The sequence below is a fragment of the Petromyzon marinus genome, chromosome 1 (assembly GCF_048934315.1).
Source record: "Petromyzon marinus isolate PM22_M1 ecotype Great Lakes invasive population chromosome 1, UKy_Petmar_22M1.pri1.0, whole genome shotgun sequence".
NCBI classification, from domain to species: Eukaryota; Metazoa; Chordata; class Hyperoartia; order Petromyzontiformes; family Petromyzontidae; genus Petromyzon; species Petromyzon marinus.
In genome coordinates, this window is record NC_133667.1 from 5090122 (window position 1) to 5108391 (window position 18270).

The 18270-nt window shown below is 46.5% G+C and overlaps 1 protein-coding gene across 2 annotated transcripts in view; it reads left to right on the forward strand.

Annotated features, from left to right (window-relative positions):
- The first annotated feature begins 5382 nt into the window (after window positions 1-5382).
- The window catches only part of LOC116940914 (uncharacterized), a 260064-nt gene continuing 247176 nt past the window's right edge, over window positions 5383-18270 (forward strand). The window contains exons 1-2 of one of the 2 annotated variants that reach the window (XM_076056432.1): window positions 5383-5628; window positions 14685-14756. In XM_076056432.1, the coding sequence (XP_075912547.1) occupies window positions 14747-14756 (10 nt within the window). In that variant the 5' untranslated portion in view covers window positions 5383-5628; window positions 14685-14746. The remainder of the gene's footprint in view (window positions 5629-14684; window positions 14757-18270) is intronic. The other variant, XM_076056365.1, reaches the window with a different exon arrangement.

Genomic DNA, 18270 nt, shown 5'->3' on the forward strand with positions numbered 1-18270 from the left:
TGAAATTACAGCCACAACTCATGCGTGGGTATGAGGTCAAAATTGGTCGAACCTTTAAGACGAGTTCTGTCAGGAGTGGCATAATGCATTTGCACAGGGCGTATAACTCACCTCAGTGCCTGGGTTCTAGTACCCATACACCTGTACGTAGATACATGAGATAGTCCACAGAGCTACACTATGTTCCTGTACCCCCGGGTACCTATACAACTCTATTCAGGTACATACAAAAGTTCAAAGAATTACGCTGGGTATCCGGGCTGCACACACCTTTAGACAAATTGATTCGGGAGAGGTCATGCCCACACGCACTGTGCTGTATCTGGTCGGACTGGCAGGTCTGCTTTGTGGGCCGGGCTTCTCAGGAACAGGCGAGGTAACAACACTGCGGCTGTCAGAAAGCCCCAAACTTACCTGCGCATCCGGTATCCGGATCAAGGGACTGTTTGTAACGCCTTACTTTGACCCTCAGACCCAGTCGTGGTGTTGTAGAAAACACAAGCCCGTGGGCACTCCGACCTCGTGTTGAATAGGTTCACGTCCTGCATTGGCAAACACAAAAACCCAACAATATATTTTTAAGTGTGTATATTGAACTTGTGTCGCACCGTACACAGTGAACCGTGCTAATCGGAGGTGCAGGGGAAGGACAACAAAAAAGCAGTATTACATCTTGATTTAAAGCTTTCTTGACTGCAGGGATTCATATTCTTGGTTCTTTCGGTAAAGTCATGTAGAAGGGAAACAATAAAATAATAATAAAAAATAAAACAATACAATTCTCACGACGTTTCGACTTCAACACAAGCAATCATCATCAGGTGTGAACACCACAGCAAGAAAATTTGAAAAGAGTGGCGGTTATTTTTAACGTTAGCACCACGGAGAGCGATTTGACAATTTGTTCAGATGGGCGAGTCCATCTATGTTCGGAAAAGAGGAGGGGGGAGACGAAAATAATGGATGCGGTCTGAAAGCCACCGTAAGCGTTAACAATCAATTAAGACCCATAATAATAAAAAATATATTTTTAGGGGAAGGACAAATATATATTTTTAATTATTATGTTTTTTATTATATTATTGTTTTCCTTCTACGTGACTTTACCGAAAGAACCAAGAATATAAAGCAGTAATAGTTTAACACGCAGGAGGCTTTCGTGACCAATAGCCATAAGAGTTTTTTTTGGGTTAGATCGCGTAAATATATAAATGTGTCGTGAAAACCCGCCACCACCCGACACAGCCAACTATTAAGGGTTGTCAGATAAACAGAACATGCCAATTTGTCACTAGTACAGCACACCGGTGTGTTGAAGAGCCAAGCCACAACATTTACAATCTGAATACAACGTTTCGCCAGTAATTACAACTAGCTTCATCAGGCGACAGCCAGATTTGTGAAGTCCACCTGTTTCGTTCCTTATATAGACGCGTAGATGTGATGACCACGCTTCTGCGCTCTTGCACAATGTGTGTGTGGGGGGTTGGGATGACTGGGGCAACGCATATTATGCATGCGCATTATGTGAGCCCTTTGATCTTGTCCTTCCTGTCCATTGTGTGTATTAAAATAGCCGTAGCAACGGCAATCCATATTGAAGTATGGTGGCTTGTATAGGCATGCCTATTAGGGAGGTTGATTATACTTCATCACGCTGGCCAGTGCTGGTTGTGAAGGAGACACCTAGGACTCGTTCAGATATCACAACGCCATTGATTTTAGCCGTCGATTGGCATTGCACTCAGGCTAATGGGTTACTCGTGAAGTGCACTGACTATTGTACCACAGCGTCACCCAATGGTTCGATGTGATACCACCACAGTCACGCAATATTAACTTGAGGTTGATTTCAGGTTTAGTCTTCAAAACGGCTCAGTCCCGGGAGTGGAGGTGTGGCAGAGTCCTGCGATGTGGCGACTCTAAGACTGCATCATGGTTCGCTGTTGAGTTAAAATCATTCTTGGGCTGTTTTCATTCATCAACGTTTTCAATTGACCGCAAATTCTGATACGTGAAAATATAACTCCATATTTAAATTTGCCACAATTATGAAAGTGCATGACAAATACTTACGGAAGATGCAGTACTGTCATGTAGCTGTCTCTTGTCATGGTGATGATGGACATCTTAGTTAGACAGCCTATAATCCAGCACTGGGGAGGCAAGGGTTGGTGGATCAAGTAAGTGTTGTGAAACTCCTTTCCCGTGGGCGTCGAGGTGCCATACCCTGACTCGCCAGGAGAAGGCGTTACAGCAAGTGGATTAACCGCCATCTGTTTACATCTGTTTATATCTGTACGGGGATAGAGTGTTGTCCCCTCGTGCGTCTAGCACTTGTATAAACACTCATCGTTAATTTCCTACATATCTTACAATTAAAACCAAATGCAGGAACCTCCTGAAAAGGGTAATACGGCTTCGTGTAGATATCGTGCATGAATAAGTCACAATTATAGTTTCTCCTGCAAGGTGATTCACTCATATCATTGTGCACACATCACAGAGTGCATGATTTTTACATGCTTGAACATTAAAGAATGAATGAAGATTATAAACATATTCTTGGTTCTTTCGGTAAAGTCACGTAGATAAATAATATAAATAAAATACATTAAAAATAAAAGCAAAAAACCCACGACGTTTCGATCACAACACAAGCGGTCTTCATCAGGCGGAGAGAAAAGAAGGGGCAAGCATACAAAAGCAACTGCTTATAAGCGCTTCCATAGCTGGATAGGCAGCGAGATTCGCCATCAGTCACCAAGGTATTCAGTTGAAACTCTCAAGACCAAAAAGCCAAAGCGCCTCTATATTCGAGCACTGCGGTGGCAATGATTTTCATTTGTGGCCATGAGCCCGCAGTGGAAATTCCACATTCCTAGAGTGGTAGTCAGTCTCCATCGTAACATATCTGCTGATAAGAGACTACAAACAATTTCGAGAAATTCTCCGATCAGGCACCACGCCTGGCCACCTTTGTTTCTCGAGCAGCTATGTTTTTACACCCCATACCACGTACTCATTGTGTCTGTACCTACAAACCTGTACACAAACGAGACCATGCAGCTACACTGTGTATCTGTACCCACACACCTGTACACAAGTACATAAGGGAGATCATGCAGCTTCACTGTGTATCTGTACCCACACACCTGTACACAGGTACACAGGGACTATCCCCACAAGGACCATGCCCACAAGCACGGTGCTGGGTGTGGTTGGGCTGCGGGGCGGCTCTGTGTGCCGAGCGTCTCAGGAACCCGCGAGCGAACAACACCGCCACTGTCGGAAAGCCCCGAACTTTACCTGCGTGCTTGGGTTCCGTATCCGGGCACTGTGCGGAACGCATTACTTTGACCCTCACACCAGTCGTGGTGTTGTAAAGTCAGAATCAGAATCTGTATTTATTTAGAATGGAGGAATCTGATGAGCTTTGAAGCTCTATCTCACAGATGTCCAGTATGGGCGGGTCAGCAAAGTGAGCGTGCCAGTGGGCACCTAGCCTCTGTGTTGAACGGGTTCACGAATTTCCACTGCTGACTCAGAGCCACCAATGAAGATGAGCGCCACACCGTGCTTCTTCAGACGAGAGACAGATGAAGTCGTCAACTTTGACTTGTCTTAGTTTGCCTCTCTCAACTCTGAGAGCGTCCCAATGCGGCACAATTGTTAGCTACACAATTACGGGTACGCAGACACAGGTCGTGATGCAAACAGCGTGTATCGGTACTTGCTCCATATGTTACATCAACAGGGAACCAGTTCAAAACGTGAATAAAAACGTGACTGCATTATTTTACTCTTTGCTTCTTTCGGTGACTTTACCGAAAGAACCAAAGAGTATGGATTCCTTCAGTTATGAAAGCTTCAAATCTATTTGTTTGTAATTTACCGAAGCAAACTCAGTAACAGGGAACCCGAAGTGTGATCCACACAAACTTGAGCTGCACATTACCGTATTTGTTATTTTAAAAAAATGCATCTCTAAAGACATTTACCAATTCCAAGGTAAAAGTAATTATTTGAAAATTTGAGAAGTTATTAAATGCACTCACAACCCTTACACTGGATGATCCCTAATGAGCGTCGATGTCATCTCTGTACAAACATGTAACTGCTGCTAAAATATCATGCACTGTGCAGTGTTAACATAGCCATCATCACTCTACACTACACACACCATGTACCATACACCACACGGTGTAAACACACCCAGCATCACTCCACACTACACACACCATAACACCACAGTATAAACACAGCCATCATCACACCACACTACACACACCATGTACCACACAGTGTAAACACACCCATCACTTCACACCAAACACACCATACACCACACACTATCACATCCAACATATTGGGGGGTCAGCAAAGTGAGCGTGCCAGTGGGCACCTAGCCTCTGTGTTGAACGGGTTCACGAATTTCCACTGCTGACTCAGAGCCACCAATGAAGATGAGCGCCACACCGTGCTTCTTCAGACGAGAGACAGATGAAGTCGTCAACTTTGACTTGTCTTAGTTTGCCTCTCTCAACTCTGAGAGCGTCCCAATGCGGCACAATTGTTAGCTACACAATTACGGGTACGCAGACACAGGTCGTGATGCAAACAGCGTGTATCGGTACTTGCTCCATATGTTACATCAACAGGGAACCAGTTCAAAACGTGAATAAAAACGTGACTGCATTATTTTACTCTTTGCTTCTTTCGGTGACTTTACCGAAAGAACCAAAGAGTATGGATTCCTTCAGTTATGAAAGCTTCAAATCTATTTGTTTGTAATTTACCGAAGCAAACTCAGTAACAGGGAACCCGAAGTGTGATCCACACAAACTTGAGCTGCACATTACCGTATTTGTTATTTTAAAAAAATGCATCTCTAAAGACATTTACCAATTCCAAGGTAAAAGTAATTATTTGAAAATTTGAGAAGTTATTAAATGCACTCACAACCCTTACACTGGATGATCCCTAATGAGCGTCGATGTCATCTCTGTACAAACATGTAACTGCTGCTAAAATATCATGCACTGTGCAGTGTTAACATAGCCATCATCACTCTACACTACACACACCATGTACCATACACCACACGGTGTAAACACACCCAGCATCACTCCACACTACACACACCATAACACCACAGTATAAACACAGCCATCATCACACCACACTACACACACCATGTACCACACAGTGTAAACACACCCATCACTTCACACCAAACACACCATACACCACACACTATCACATCCAACATATTGGCCATTAACGCTCCCTTATATTAAAAAAAATGCTGGGCAATGATGGCCTTCACCGCAAAAACACCACCAGAGCGCGTCGCCAGCCCGGGTGCTGCCCCCGCCCCGCGTCCCAGCCTGGAAAGCCCCTGGCAGGGAGCCAAGCGAAGGGAAACTCCCAGCCCCACTCGCACCTCCCCGCATCACTGGGCGAGAGACGCTCACTCAGCGGTGAGGAGCTGGTGAGGAGGAGGCGAGGCGAGAAGCGGAGAGCGAGCCAGAGCTCAGGAGAGAGTCGCCCGCACTGAGCTCATCGCTGCGTCGCTTGCAGAGGCCGGGACAGGAGCAGCAGGAGCCGCCACTGCTGCTGAGAGAGGTGAGAGAGCTCTGAGTAGTCCCAGGTCGGGGTTGACCGAATCGTCAAACCCGGTGGCCGCTTGTGCGCTGCGCGTTTTTGAGATCTGCGCCTGAATCGTTGGGGCAGGAAGAGCTCCACTCGCAATCTTAGCGTTGACATCGGGAAGGTAATGCATCTCACACAACTAGTACCTCTCTCTCACAACTAGTACCTCTATAACAGCCTCATATCGGTGATTACGCGCTCGTTATTCTCGTGGTGATGTCGAAGTCAACACTGAAGCCAGGTGAGAGACGGGAGGGCTCAGAGAGCAGGGCGAGCTGGGGCAGTGCATGATTAGTTTTAAGGAATTTTTGGTTTAAAGCTTTCGTGACTGCAGTAATTCATATTCTTAGCTCTTTCGGTAAAGTCACGTTGAAGGGAAACAATAAAATAATAAAATATATATTTATTGTTTATATATTTTATTATTTTATTGTTTCCCTTCAACGTGACTTTACCGAAAGAGCTAAGAATATATATAGTTTAAAGGAAGTTTAATACTGTGTCCGGAGATGTAAACGTTTGTGTTTGGTGGCTCAAACTACTGTACACACAACCCTGACTCGTATCAAACCCTAACTCAGTATAACCCCAACTCTGTCTCTAACCCTGACCATCACGCCATCTCTCACCCTAACTCTGTCTCTAACCCTGACCATCACGCCATCTCTCACCCTAACTCAGTCTCTAACCCTGACCATCACGCCATCTCTTATCCTAACTCTGTCTAACCCTGACCATCATGCCATCTCTCACCCTAAATCTGTCTCTAACCCTGACCATCACACCATCTCTCACCCTAACTCTGTCTCTATCCCTGACCATCACGCCATCTCTCACCCTAACTCTGTCTAACCCTGACCATCACGCCATCTCTCACCCTAACTCTGTCTCTAACCCTGACCATCACGCCATTTCTCACCCTAACTCTGTCTAAGCCTGACCATCACGCCATCTCTCACCCTAAATCTGTCTCTAACCCTGACCATCACACCATCTCTCACCCTAACTCTGTCTCTAACCCTGACCATCACGCCATCTCTCACCCTAACTCTGTCTAACCCTGACCATCACACCATCTCTCACCCTAACTCTGTCTCTAACCCTGACCATCACACCATCTCTCACCCTAACTCTGTCTCTATCCCTGACCATCACACTATCTCTCACCCTAACTCTGTCTAACCCTGACCATCACGCCATTTCTCACCCTAAATCTGTCTCTAACCCTGACCATCACACCATCTCTCACCCTAACTCTGTCTCTAACCCTGACCATCACGCCATTTCTCACCCTAACTCTGTCTAAGCCTGACCATCACGCCATCTCTCACCCTAAATCTGTCTCTAACCCTGACCATCACACCATCTCTCACCCTAACTCTGTCTCTATCCCTGACCATCACGCCATCTCTCACCCTAACTCTGTCTAACCCTGACCATCACACCATCTCTCACCCTAAATCTGTCTCTAACCCTGACCATCACGCCATTTCTCATCCTAACTCTGTCTAACCCTGACCATCACACCATCTCTCACCCTAACTCTGTCTCTATCCCTGACCAGCAAACTATCTCTCACCCTTACTCTGTCTAACCCTGACCATCACGCCATCTCTTACCCTAAATCTGTCTCTAACCCTGACCATCACGCCATCTCTCACCCTGTGTGTCTAACCCCGTCTCCGTATCTTCATCTCTAAGTCGCCTTACTCAATGTAGAACCACACTACAGTATGTAACCCTGATCCTGACTGGGACCCCGTGGAAGTGCAAGTCCCACCTATCCACTGCTCAGTGCTTCTCGTGCCAGCACCGCGCGCTCACTGCCATCTGTGCCACCACCACCACCACGGCGACTCAGCGGTGTGCGAGCAGCAGACACAGGGAAGGGGTTCTTGTGAAGTGACCCCGAGCCAGGGCGGTCTCCAGCCCCTCCTCGCTGGGTGCTGCTGCTGCTGTGTAGAGCAGCAGCAGCCTCTGTGTAGAGCGGCAGCAGCAGCGCCTGTGTAGAGCGGCAGCAGCAGCGCCTGTGTAGAGCGGCAGCAGCAGCAGCGCCTGTGTAGAGCGGCAGCAGCGTCGCGAGTGGCTTCGTCTCCGCGCCACAGGGGGGCGGGCTCGCTCTGGCCGGGCTCCATGCTCACTCCCGTGCTAGAGAACGCGCCTCGTCCTCTCGCTTCTCTCTCCGTCGCCAACGATCGGACAAATCACCAGGGAGATGTCTCTCAGATTTTTCATTAACACGGGGATCTAGCTCATAGGTGGTCAAAACTGCTGACAGTGCCGACTCAGTAAAACATCTGTGTCGCGATTGTTGATCTTGTGGCCTTTATTTAACCAGTGAGACTCTTGTTCTCTTTAGTAAGAGAGACCTGGGGGTGTCTGTAGTTGGGTATAGGGGCTGTTGTACAAGTGTGGTGATTTAGACGAGATCTCAGTAATACCCACAGGAGTGCTGTGATGCCAACACGAAGTAGTTTTCTCTCTCGAATGGGGTCAGGGCTGGGTCTTCAAGGTCCACGCGAGAGCCGACCGCGTGATTCGGTCGTTCCTGACACAAACGAGCGAGCAGTGCAGGAATCGAACCGCGGCCTCTGATACTGCGGGGCTGACGATGCTCAGGCCGGGGTCATCCCCAACCCGGACCCCGTCTCGCGCTGCCTGCAGACACTCTGAGGGGCTTGCTCCGTGCAGTGCGACACGCCACAGTGTTGTCATTGGGTGGATTTCACTACGGACGTTATACGTTCAATAATATACAATGGTTGTGTGTCTAGGGGTGTAGTTACGTGTTATGGTGATTGTCTCGTATTCAAGACACAATCAAAGAGACACAACTCGTGTAACGAGGTTCCTGCTGGAGATGTTTGGTAAATTCCTGACGGAGCGTTCACCCGTGAGGGAGCAACCAGCTGTGGCGCGGTGAGTGTGGTCGGAACTCAACACCAGCGGCGCCGCTCGATTACCTGTAACTGCGCACCGGTCCTGGTGCTCCCCGGGGCAGCTGGCATGGCTACAATGCAACGCGAACTCACAGGGAAGAAACAGAAGTTCAACGTAGGTCTGTGAACTGCTCACACGAGACGGCCTGGTGACACCCAGGACGGGTCGTAGGCAGGCCTCCCGGGACGTTTAAAACTGCGCAGATATTAAACTCAACACTCACACACACCCACACACAACAACCGCCATTCGCCACTAAGTGGCGGTGATGTCACCACGACGCTTGTGCCAGGCTATGTGCACGACCCAGTTGCCACGGGTTGACTGACACACAAACACGCTCAGACGACGTCCCCCATTTAGCCTTAACGTACTTTTGGGGAAAGTGCTGTTCCCGAGCAACATAAATGGGGGCTGGCATGGCAGAGGAGGTGTGTGGGTACCACCAGGCCAAGCCGCCTTTGTCTCCCGAAGTCACAGGAAGCAGCACCCAGGCCCCCGTCGGACCGCTGTGGTTGTGGTGGTGAGGAGTGAAGCGTCACTCATGCTCGTGTGAAATGCACGGAGAGTCTGCGACGGAGTGCTTGAGCAGACCAAGAGAGCCACAGCAGAGGGACTACGACGCCATGGCGGAGGTGACAGTGGTGAAGGAGGGCTGGCTCTACAAGCGTGCTGCAAGCATATGACTCGGGTGATGAGAAATCAGGCACATAGGCCGACAAGACGGAACTACAGACCACGCTCCTCTCGCTGTCCTCCAAGCTCGAGGATATGAGCACATGCAACGACCTGATCGGCAAGTATGGAGCCGCCCTCCAGCGCTTGCTCAACGACCTGGAAACCCTTCAGCTGCCGCCCGAGTGCAGCGAGAAGCTGAAGGCTGCCAATGAGCGTTCCACCCTCTTCCGCGTCACCTCCAATGCTATGATCAATAGTGATCTCTTGCTCTGATGTCACATTGAGGGCGGTGCTCATCTGCATAAACTCAAGCACACGGGCGAGAAGCCGTGCATGTGTGATGAGTGTGGCAATACATTTCTCGCGCTCGGCCTACAAGTGTTTTTTTTTGCTTGTGTGTTAAACTCTGTGTACCCTTGATATTTTAAAGATGGCAATTCTCCTGCTATCTACCCTACTGATATCCCTCCCGGCCATATCTAGTGTCACACTCAACTCTACCACCGGCTACCCTCGTTACATCTTGTCCATTCTTGTTGCTCAATATGCCACTACACCTGTTAAGGAAACAGCTTATAGACACTTCAACACTCCATCATTGTATCCTTTTAAACCCTTTCTCTGTCCCATTACTTCACCAGCACTACTTCCAAACTTCATTCTGCTCTTAAAAATATCGCCATCTTAAAAATATCGCTGCTATTCGTCCAAGGTTCGCCGCTCTTCATCCTTTCACAGAAAATACCTGTGCAAACTATTATTATTACTCTTCTTATTTCTGGGAGGTATTGAGCTTCATCCTGGCCCAAATGTAAAAAAAACTCGTATAATTCTGTAGATTTTTCTGGCAGAAAAGGTGTTGGTGTTCTTCATGTCAACATCAGAGGGCTCGTGATTAAATTAAGTCAACTAAAACTGGAAGTGGCAAATCTGGACCCGGACATTTTATGCCTAACAGAAACATTTCTCACTCCTGAAGTAAGATTTGCAGATTACGATTGAAAACTACAACCTTTTTTCGGCTTGACCGAGGGTCTAAAGGAGGTGGAATTGCCATCTATGTTCGTAATACTATTGCATGTTCACCAGCTCACTCCTTGTTAAAAAAAATGTTGCTTTGAAGGTCTGGCTCTCAGAATAACTCTCCCAAATAATCAACAGATATTGGTAGTGTCCTGCTATAGACCGCCTAGTGGTAAGGATGTTGAAGCTGCATCTGCACTGAGAGAGCTTCTTGGGGGCCTCCCTAAAGGTGAAATAGTTTTAGTGGGTGATTTAAAATGGAAGTGGCTAAAACCGCCAGCCGTGGCCACACATTTTGCAGATGAATTTAACCTATTTTAATAAATAACCCAACCTAAAAAATCCGGGACAGTCATCTCTGTTTGACGTCCTATTGACAAATGCCCCTCACAATTTCACACTGACTGGTGTTCTGGGTAATAACCTTGATGACTCCTTCATATTTTGGGTGAGATTATCAGCCAGACCCAAAGCCCCCCTAAAATGGTTGAGAAGCACTCCATGAGACACTTCAGCACTCAAGCATTTACTAATGATGTGCTTCACTCGGATATTGACAAGGTCTGTGATATCCCCAACCTGACCAAGGCTTGGGAGACCTTCAGGTACACGTTTCTCCAAATTCTTAACAAACATGCTCCGTTGGTTAGATTAAAAACTAAAGGCAACCGCCCACCATGCTTTGATCCTTTGATTACTAAGCTCATGAAAACTAGGGACAAGGCTTAGGCATGTGCTCAGAAAAGTAATTTGGTCAACGACTGGCTAGAATACAGGATTTTAAGGAATAGATGCGTAAAAAAATACGGCATGCAAAAAATGGCTACTTTTCCTCCACTCTCCTGGAATCACATGGAAATGCCAGGATCTTCTAGAAAACAATCAAATGTATCGAAAAGGCATCCAAAACAGATAATATGCCCGTTGAGCTTAACCGAAATGGGGACAATATTTTTAGAGCCAAAAAAATAGTTGACAATTTTAACCTTAATTTTTCTGGTAACCTTTTTGATAATGTATTGCGAGTCAGCCCTGTTCATGCAAATTCCTACACCCCTGTCCAAACATTAAATGAATTTAGTTTCCAACAAATCCACGAAAGTAATGTTCTGAAATCAACTGTCCTATGTAACTCAAAGGGTCCTCCTCTACCGGAGCAGATAGTATTCCCATATTTGCTCTGCTAACTGTTGGTCACCTAATATACAAACCTCTAGCCCATATTTTCAACCTGTCCATCAAAGAAGCATCAGTACCTCTAGAATGTAAACATTCCTATGTTTGTCCACTTCACAAAGGGGGCCCTAAAGATGATCCCAATAACTACCGACCTATCTCAATTTTGTCCCCGTTGATGACATTTTTGAAAAATTATTGAACTACCAAATTAGCAGTTTCCTGTCCGACAACAATCTATTACATCGAAACCAATCTGGGTTTTGAAAAAAATACAGCACCACATCTGCTGCATTAGACTCTCTGAATCACATTTACAGTTGCCTTGATAATAAGCAGTACTGCGCCTGTCTTTTTCTTGACTTGTCCAAAGCCTTTGATACAGTGGACCACAACACCCTGCTTAGTAAACTAAATTGCCTCCGTTTCTCCAAACACGCAGTATAATGGTTAAAAAAGTACCTCTCTTCTCGCACCCAAACTGTATTCACAGATGGTGGAGGTCAAACAGTGTTAAGATAACAAATGGGGTTCCACAGGGTTCCATCCTCGACCCCCTCTTGTAATCTCTTTATCTCAATGACTTGGGCACTGATCTGGATCATTCCAGGGTAAATCTTTTTGCAGATGACACGATACTGATTACTGCTGGCTGCTCTCCGCATAACGTGATTGCTAAGCGCCAGGGTGATTTCAACAAACGATAACATCAGCTAGTTGCTCTTCAACTAGTCCTGAATACCTCCAAAACCAAGGTGCTATGCTTCTCACCAGGACTAAAGTAGGAAGTTATTTTTCCCCAATTACATTCCTTAAAAAATTATCAAATAGAGCAAGTCAAGATCTATAAGTATCTTGGGGTCATCCTTGATTCAAAACTTAGTTTTGAAGATCACATTGATTATATTGGTAAAAAGACAAAAATTGGTTTTCTCTATCGACACAAGCACTGCTCCCCCCTATGTTCCGTTTGGAATTGATAAAAGCTACCATACTGCCTCTACTTGATTACTGTGACATCGTATATAAATCAGCCCCCAGTACTGTACTGATGAAGCTTGACTCAATTTATCACTCGGCCTTAAGATTAGCATTGAACTGCCCATATAGGACCCACCACTGTGATCTCTAAATTGGGTCAAAATTAACATCTCTTAATGATCGACGACTTGTGCATCAGATCTTATTTCTTCTCGATGTATTTACAAAAAAAATCCGCAGACTACCTGCTGGATCTCCTCACTGTTTAGAAGAACAAATGTGACCTAAGGTCTTCACTCATTTACCAGCTTCACATTCCTTATTGCCGTACAAATACTGGAGGAAGGGCCTTTGCTATTGATGCCCCCAGGGTCTTGAATGCTATCGGCAATAAACTGCAACTTGGATCACTACTTGCGAGATCTTCAATCAAAACTGCTCTAGAGGAGTTGTACAACCCTAGCTGCCACTGCTATTCAGTGGCCTGAAATCAAATGTATCGCTCCGGATGACCGCTGCAAAGTAAGATCTTGTGCTGATCTTTAAAGGTGCATTGAAATGTTTTGATACTCCTACTGATGCTCCTGCTGTTGTGGAGTGACTCATGCAGCCAGCTATGGATACAGGGTTTGGTGGTACAAGTTGTTTATGTCGTTTATTATGAAATTTTGGTCACAGTTCCTATGATCACTGTTACATTGCATTTATGGCTTTATTTTGGTGATTTCGAAAACGTCTTTTGGTTTGGCCATGTTTGTTTGTTGTAGTACGGAGTTAGACTGAAGGTTTTAATCTAAGTTGTCTTGTGGTTGTTGTTGTTTGACTTGCATCCCACTGGGATTTTTGCACATAGCGTTGGTGTACTGTACTTTTTCTGGAAGATTTTGCTGTTTTTTCCTGGATTTTTCTGTTTGCGCATAGTCACTTTAAGATGTTTTCTTGTTCATGTTTTTGTTTGTTGCGTTTGCACCTGATTCAAGAGCCGAATGGCTCACAGGGCTATACCAAATATATGAAACTGAAACTGGACGTTTGTCCTTCCCTATATGGTCTGTAGTTGATTGTAAAGAGGTCAGGTAGTGATTGTAGGATATGATTAACTGGAAATGGGATTGGCACCTGCTATTCCCAAGGCACCTGCTAACTGCTTCAGTCGCATCATCGCCTGCGACTCGCCAGGGCACAGCACAGCCATAGCTGCTGCTTCGCTACATTTCACTGCAGCCCCGTGGTGATGGTGGATGGCTCTCCACCAGGTTACCCAATGGCGTTTGTTTATTGGCCACACCCTGCTGATGGGACTCAGTGGAGGCGAACCCTGGCAGGGCTGGCCTTGTCTAAGTGAATTCCATGGAGATGAAGTTGTCGTGATGGGCCCACTGATTATTGCATTAGATGTTCTCTCATTTCGCCCACGAAACCCTCTGCATCTTTATTTCATTAAACAATAATTAACGGCCTTTTTCAATCTACTTCTGGATGAAGCCTTTCCCATGCCATGTAGTTCATGAGGAATGTTTGACCATACTTCACCATTTATATCAGTTGTGATTGGTTACGTGTGCAGGTTCAGGACTGATTTAGATATCACTCAGCACTGAAGTTAGCCATGGTTGGGAATCGAGCACAGGTTACCAGGTGCATAGCACAGCCTGCACACCATTGCACCACGGCTCTACTTGTTTTATTTTATTGTGATCCACAGCTCACTGAAATTGTGAATAAGCGTATCTTAATGTTTGTCATTCCGCCATTGGGCACAAATTATTTCATTATTTAACGCATAAATGATTTAGACTCTTTGGTTCTTTCGGTAAAGTCACGTAGGTATAAAATAAATTGATTTAATTGTTGCTGTTCAACTCCCTTTGCCCTTTTTTATGTTCTCTACATCCCAGTTATCCGCTAGTACCAAGGGATCCAAATTCATTCCTGTTACTGAGTATTTTCGGTCATTTACTGATATTACATGCTTTGAAACTTCCCAAACTCAGGATGCCAGTAACTCGACCAGTAACTCGTGACGTAAATTACCATCGTGATGGGAACGTTTTTCCACATCTCTTCCTCCCCCTCCCTCACCGAGCTCCCCTTCACTGTTTCCCCTCCCTCACTGATCCCCCTTGTCTGTTCCCACAGCTGTCCCCCCTCTCTGTTCCCCCACTCACCGAGCTCCCTCTCTGTTCCTACAGCTGTTCCTCCCTCACTGAGCTCCCTCTCTATCTTCACAGCGCTGTAAGGAGGGAACGGTTTCACCGTTGACGGCGACGCCGCAAGCTGAGCACGTGGAGCCATGGCTACAGGTTCGTACAAGAGCCTCTACCCTCTACATGCAGCGTGTGCATCTGCAGCCTGTGTGTGCAGGGCCCTGTGTACACACATGGCCTGAGCACACAGCCCTGTGTACACACATGGCCTGAGCAGTCCTGTGTACACGCATGGCCTGAGCACACAGCCCTGTGTACACGCATGGCCTGAGCACACAGCCCTGTGTACACGAATGGCCTGAGCACACAGTCCTGTGTACACACATGGCCTGAGCAGTCCTGTGTACACACATGGCCTGAGCACGCAGTCCTGTGTACACACATGGCCTGAGCACACAGCCCTGTGTAAACACATGGCCTGAGCACACAGCCCTGTGTACACGCATTGGCCTGAGCACACAGCCCCTCTTTACATGGATGGCTGAGCACACAGCCCTGCGTACACATATGGCCTGAGCACCACAGCCCTGTGTACACGCATGGCCTTATGGTACAAACCTCGACACAGACATGGCCTTCTGTACGAGAAGCCATGGGACCACTCATATAAATATACTAGTGGTAAGTACCCGGCGTTGCCCGGGCGAAGAAGACAGACACACACATCGACTTACACACACTGTCTATGTATATGAGTTTAGTGGAAGAAGCAAGGGACAGAAATATTATTTGTCCGCACACAAACATTATGATTGTAATATTAGCAAGGTGATAATTGAAAAAATGGGTTTCTATGAAGGTGATTTGACACCAAAGAAAAATAATGCAGAGCAAGTTAATAATCAAATAATAGTTGTGAGCACACAAACGAAATAATTAGAATATTTTGAAGGTGATGAATAAAATACCAGGTTTCTGTGTACAATAGTTGAGTGAAAGAAGCATGGAATACAAAAATTATTTGTCTGAACACAAACATTATTAATGTATACTCTTTGGTTTTTTCGGTAAAGTCACGTAGGTAAAAATACAAATTAATTAATTAAAAACGAAAACAACTAAATTAAATCACGACATTTTGGAAGCAACACAAGCCTCCGTCTTCAGGTGGAACACGGCACAGCAAAATTACTATAGTGAATAAAGAGCTGTTTAGAGACACGTGATTATATGGGGTAACCGAAGGGGGAGGAGCCAAGGAGTTGGGGGGGGGGGAGGGGGGGTGGGGGCGGGGGATTAGCTGATTAACAGATAAAATCAGGGTAAGTGTAAGATAAATGTGAAGCAGCCAGGGCGGACTGAGCATTGGGATGCGGATACTATAGAGGCTCCTGGGCATAATGCTCCTGCGCATAATGCTATGGGGGGGGGGGGAGGGGTGGGCACTATTAAAACACTGGACGTCAAATTTCTGAGTGATGGTAGTGTATAAAGCTAGGAGTAAAAGAATGGCAATATGGACATGACTGTAAAACTATAAAGCAGCTAAAGTTTAACTTGGCTAATTACATCCTTCCAATGATTGCTCAATTTGAAACCATCTTCTCAGTTTAAGTTATGTCTATGTTTGTGTATCTAGATGGCTTCATGGACAAATCTTTGATAGTATCCAGGAGGCTTGCAGAGTACTTTGGTATCGGAGAACACAATATCATGAGAACCTGCAGTGTTATAACAGTGGTCAGCTACGGCCAAAGAATTCGTCCTACCGTGTTTTAAATCTGACTTGTACTCACGAATGCGGTCAGAAATATGTCGTTTCGTTTCCCCGATATAACAATCACCACAGGTGCAACTCAGTTTGTAGACAGGAATGACATCCTTTACGGATAGGATCAGATCACGGATTGTGTACTGTACTAAATCGGACCTGGATCTTGTGTTTGTTTAGGATTTTAGAAATCTTTTTGGTAACGCCTGCTATGTATGGCAACGTAATGATTTTGACGGGAGTCTCAGGGGGTTGTTTCTCCACGTTAGGAGAAATAGCCCTCCCCCCAAGAGCATTATGCCCAGGAGCCTCTATAGTAGCCACATCCCAATGGTCGGTCTGCTCCGGTTGCTTCACATTTCTCTTACACTTACCCTGATCTTATCTGTTAATCAGCTAATACCCTGCCCCCACCCCCCCTCCCCCCCGACTCCTTGGCTCCTCCCCCTTCACTTACTCCAAAAATCACCTGTCTCTAAACGACTCTCTTTATTCACTACAGTTATTTTGCTGTGGCGTGTTCCACCTGGAGACGGAGGATTGTGTTGCTTCCGAAACGTCGTGATTTAATTTAGTTGTTTTATTTTTTATTAATTTATTTTATTTTTTACCTACGTGACTTTACCAAAAAAACACAAAGAGTATGGATCCTTGCAGTCACAAAAACCTCAAATCTAGAATTATTAATGTACATTGATAGTGTCTTTCGGTAAAGTCATGCAGATAGAAAACTAATGAAAAGTGTAAAAAAATATCACACAATACTATACAACAACAAGAACCGCCATTCAGCACTAAGTGGCGTTGACGTCACCATGACGCTTGTGGCAGGCTATGTGCGCCTTGAGGACACGTGAAGTCTCGAATGGCCGCTGGCAGGAGGTGACAGGGGCAAAGGCAGATGCGACAGGTCGACTGACTGAGACGAATGGCTGATGCACCAACTGTGCCCCCAACTATGCCAACTTGCTGTGCTTTAGCCACCTGGCGCTCCGCTCGTTGTTGTAAGCGTCGCTCCTCCGCCCCCCGTTGTTGGTGGAGGACGACTGCCTCCAACTGGACAGTAGCGTCCTTCACGAGCCTCCTCCACAGAGGCCGATCTTGAGACTACTGGTACCAGTCATCGCCAAGTCCACTCAGCTGCACATCCTCCTGCAGCACATTACGCCATGTCTTCTGTAGCTCGTGCTGCACCCGTTTAGCCCCCACAATCTGGCCGAACAAAAGCCGTTTAGGCATGCAGTTGCTGGGCATGCGGGCTACATGGCCCAGCCAACGCAGCCTTGCCTGCCAGAGCTGCTCCCTGATGGAACTTTGTCCAGATCTTTAGAGGATTTGTGAGCTCCTCACACAATCCAGCGTGGTTAGACCCAGGATGTATCGTAGGCAGGCCAGCCTAAATGTTTGAACCGGTGAAGATGTTCCAGTAGGGGGGTTCACGTTTCGCATGCGTAGAAGGGAGGGAATGACTGTGGCTGAGAAGACCTGAAACTTCGTGCGGAGTGAAAGACCAGGTAGCTTGCACACAGCGTTACGCAACCAATGAAAAGACAATGCCGCTGGACTGATTTGGAGTGAGACCTCTGCTGTTAAACAGGAGCCGGTCACAAGCACACTGGCCAGGTATGGCAAACTCTCCGCTCTCTCCACAACCGGCCCATCACCAATTGGGAGTTTTGGGGGTGGAGTGTCCGATGGTACAAAAGACCCAGGCAGGTGCTTAGTTTTGGTGGGGCTGATGGCAAGGCCCCACCTCTTAGTGGCAAGCTAAAGGTTCAGCAGCAGCACCTCCAACTCGTCCTCTGTGTGAGCAGCAATTTCCAAATCATCGGCATACGTAACGTGGTTGACCAATACGGAGCCATCCCTTCACCGCACCCGCGTATCGATCAGGTTCCC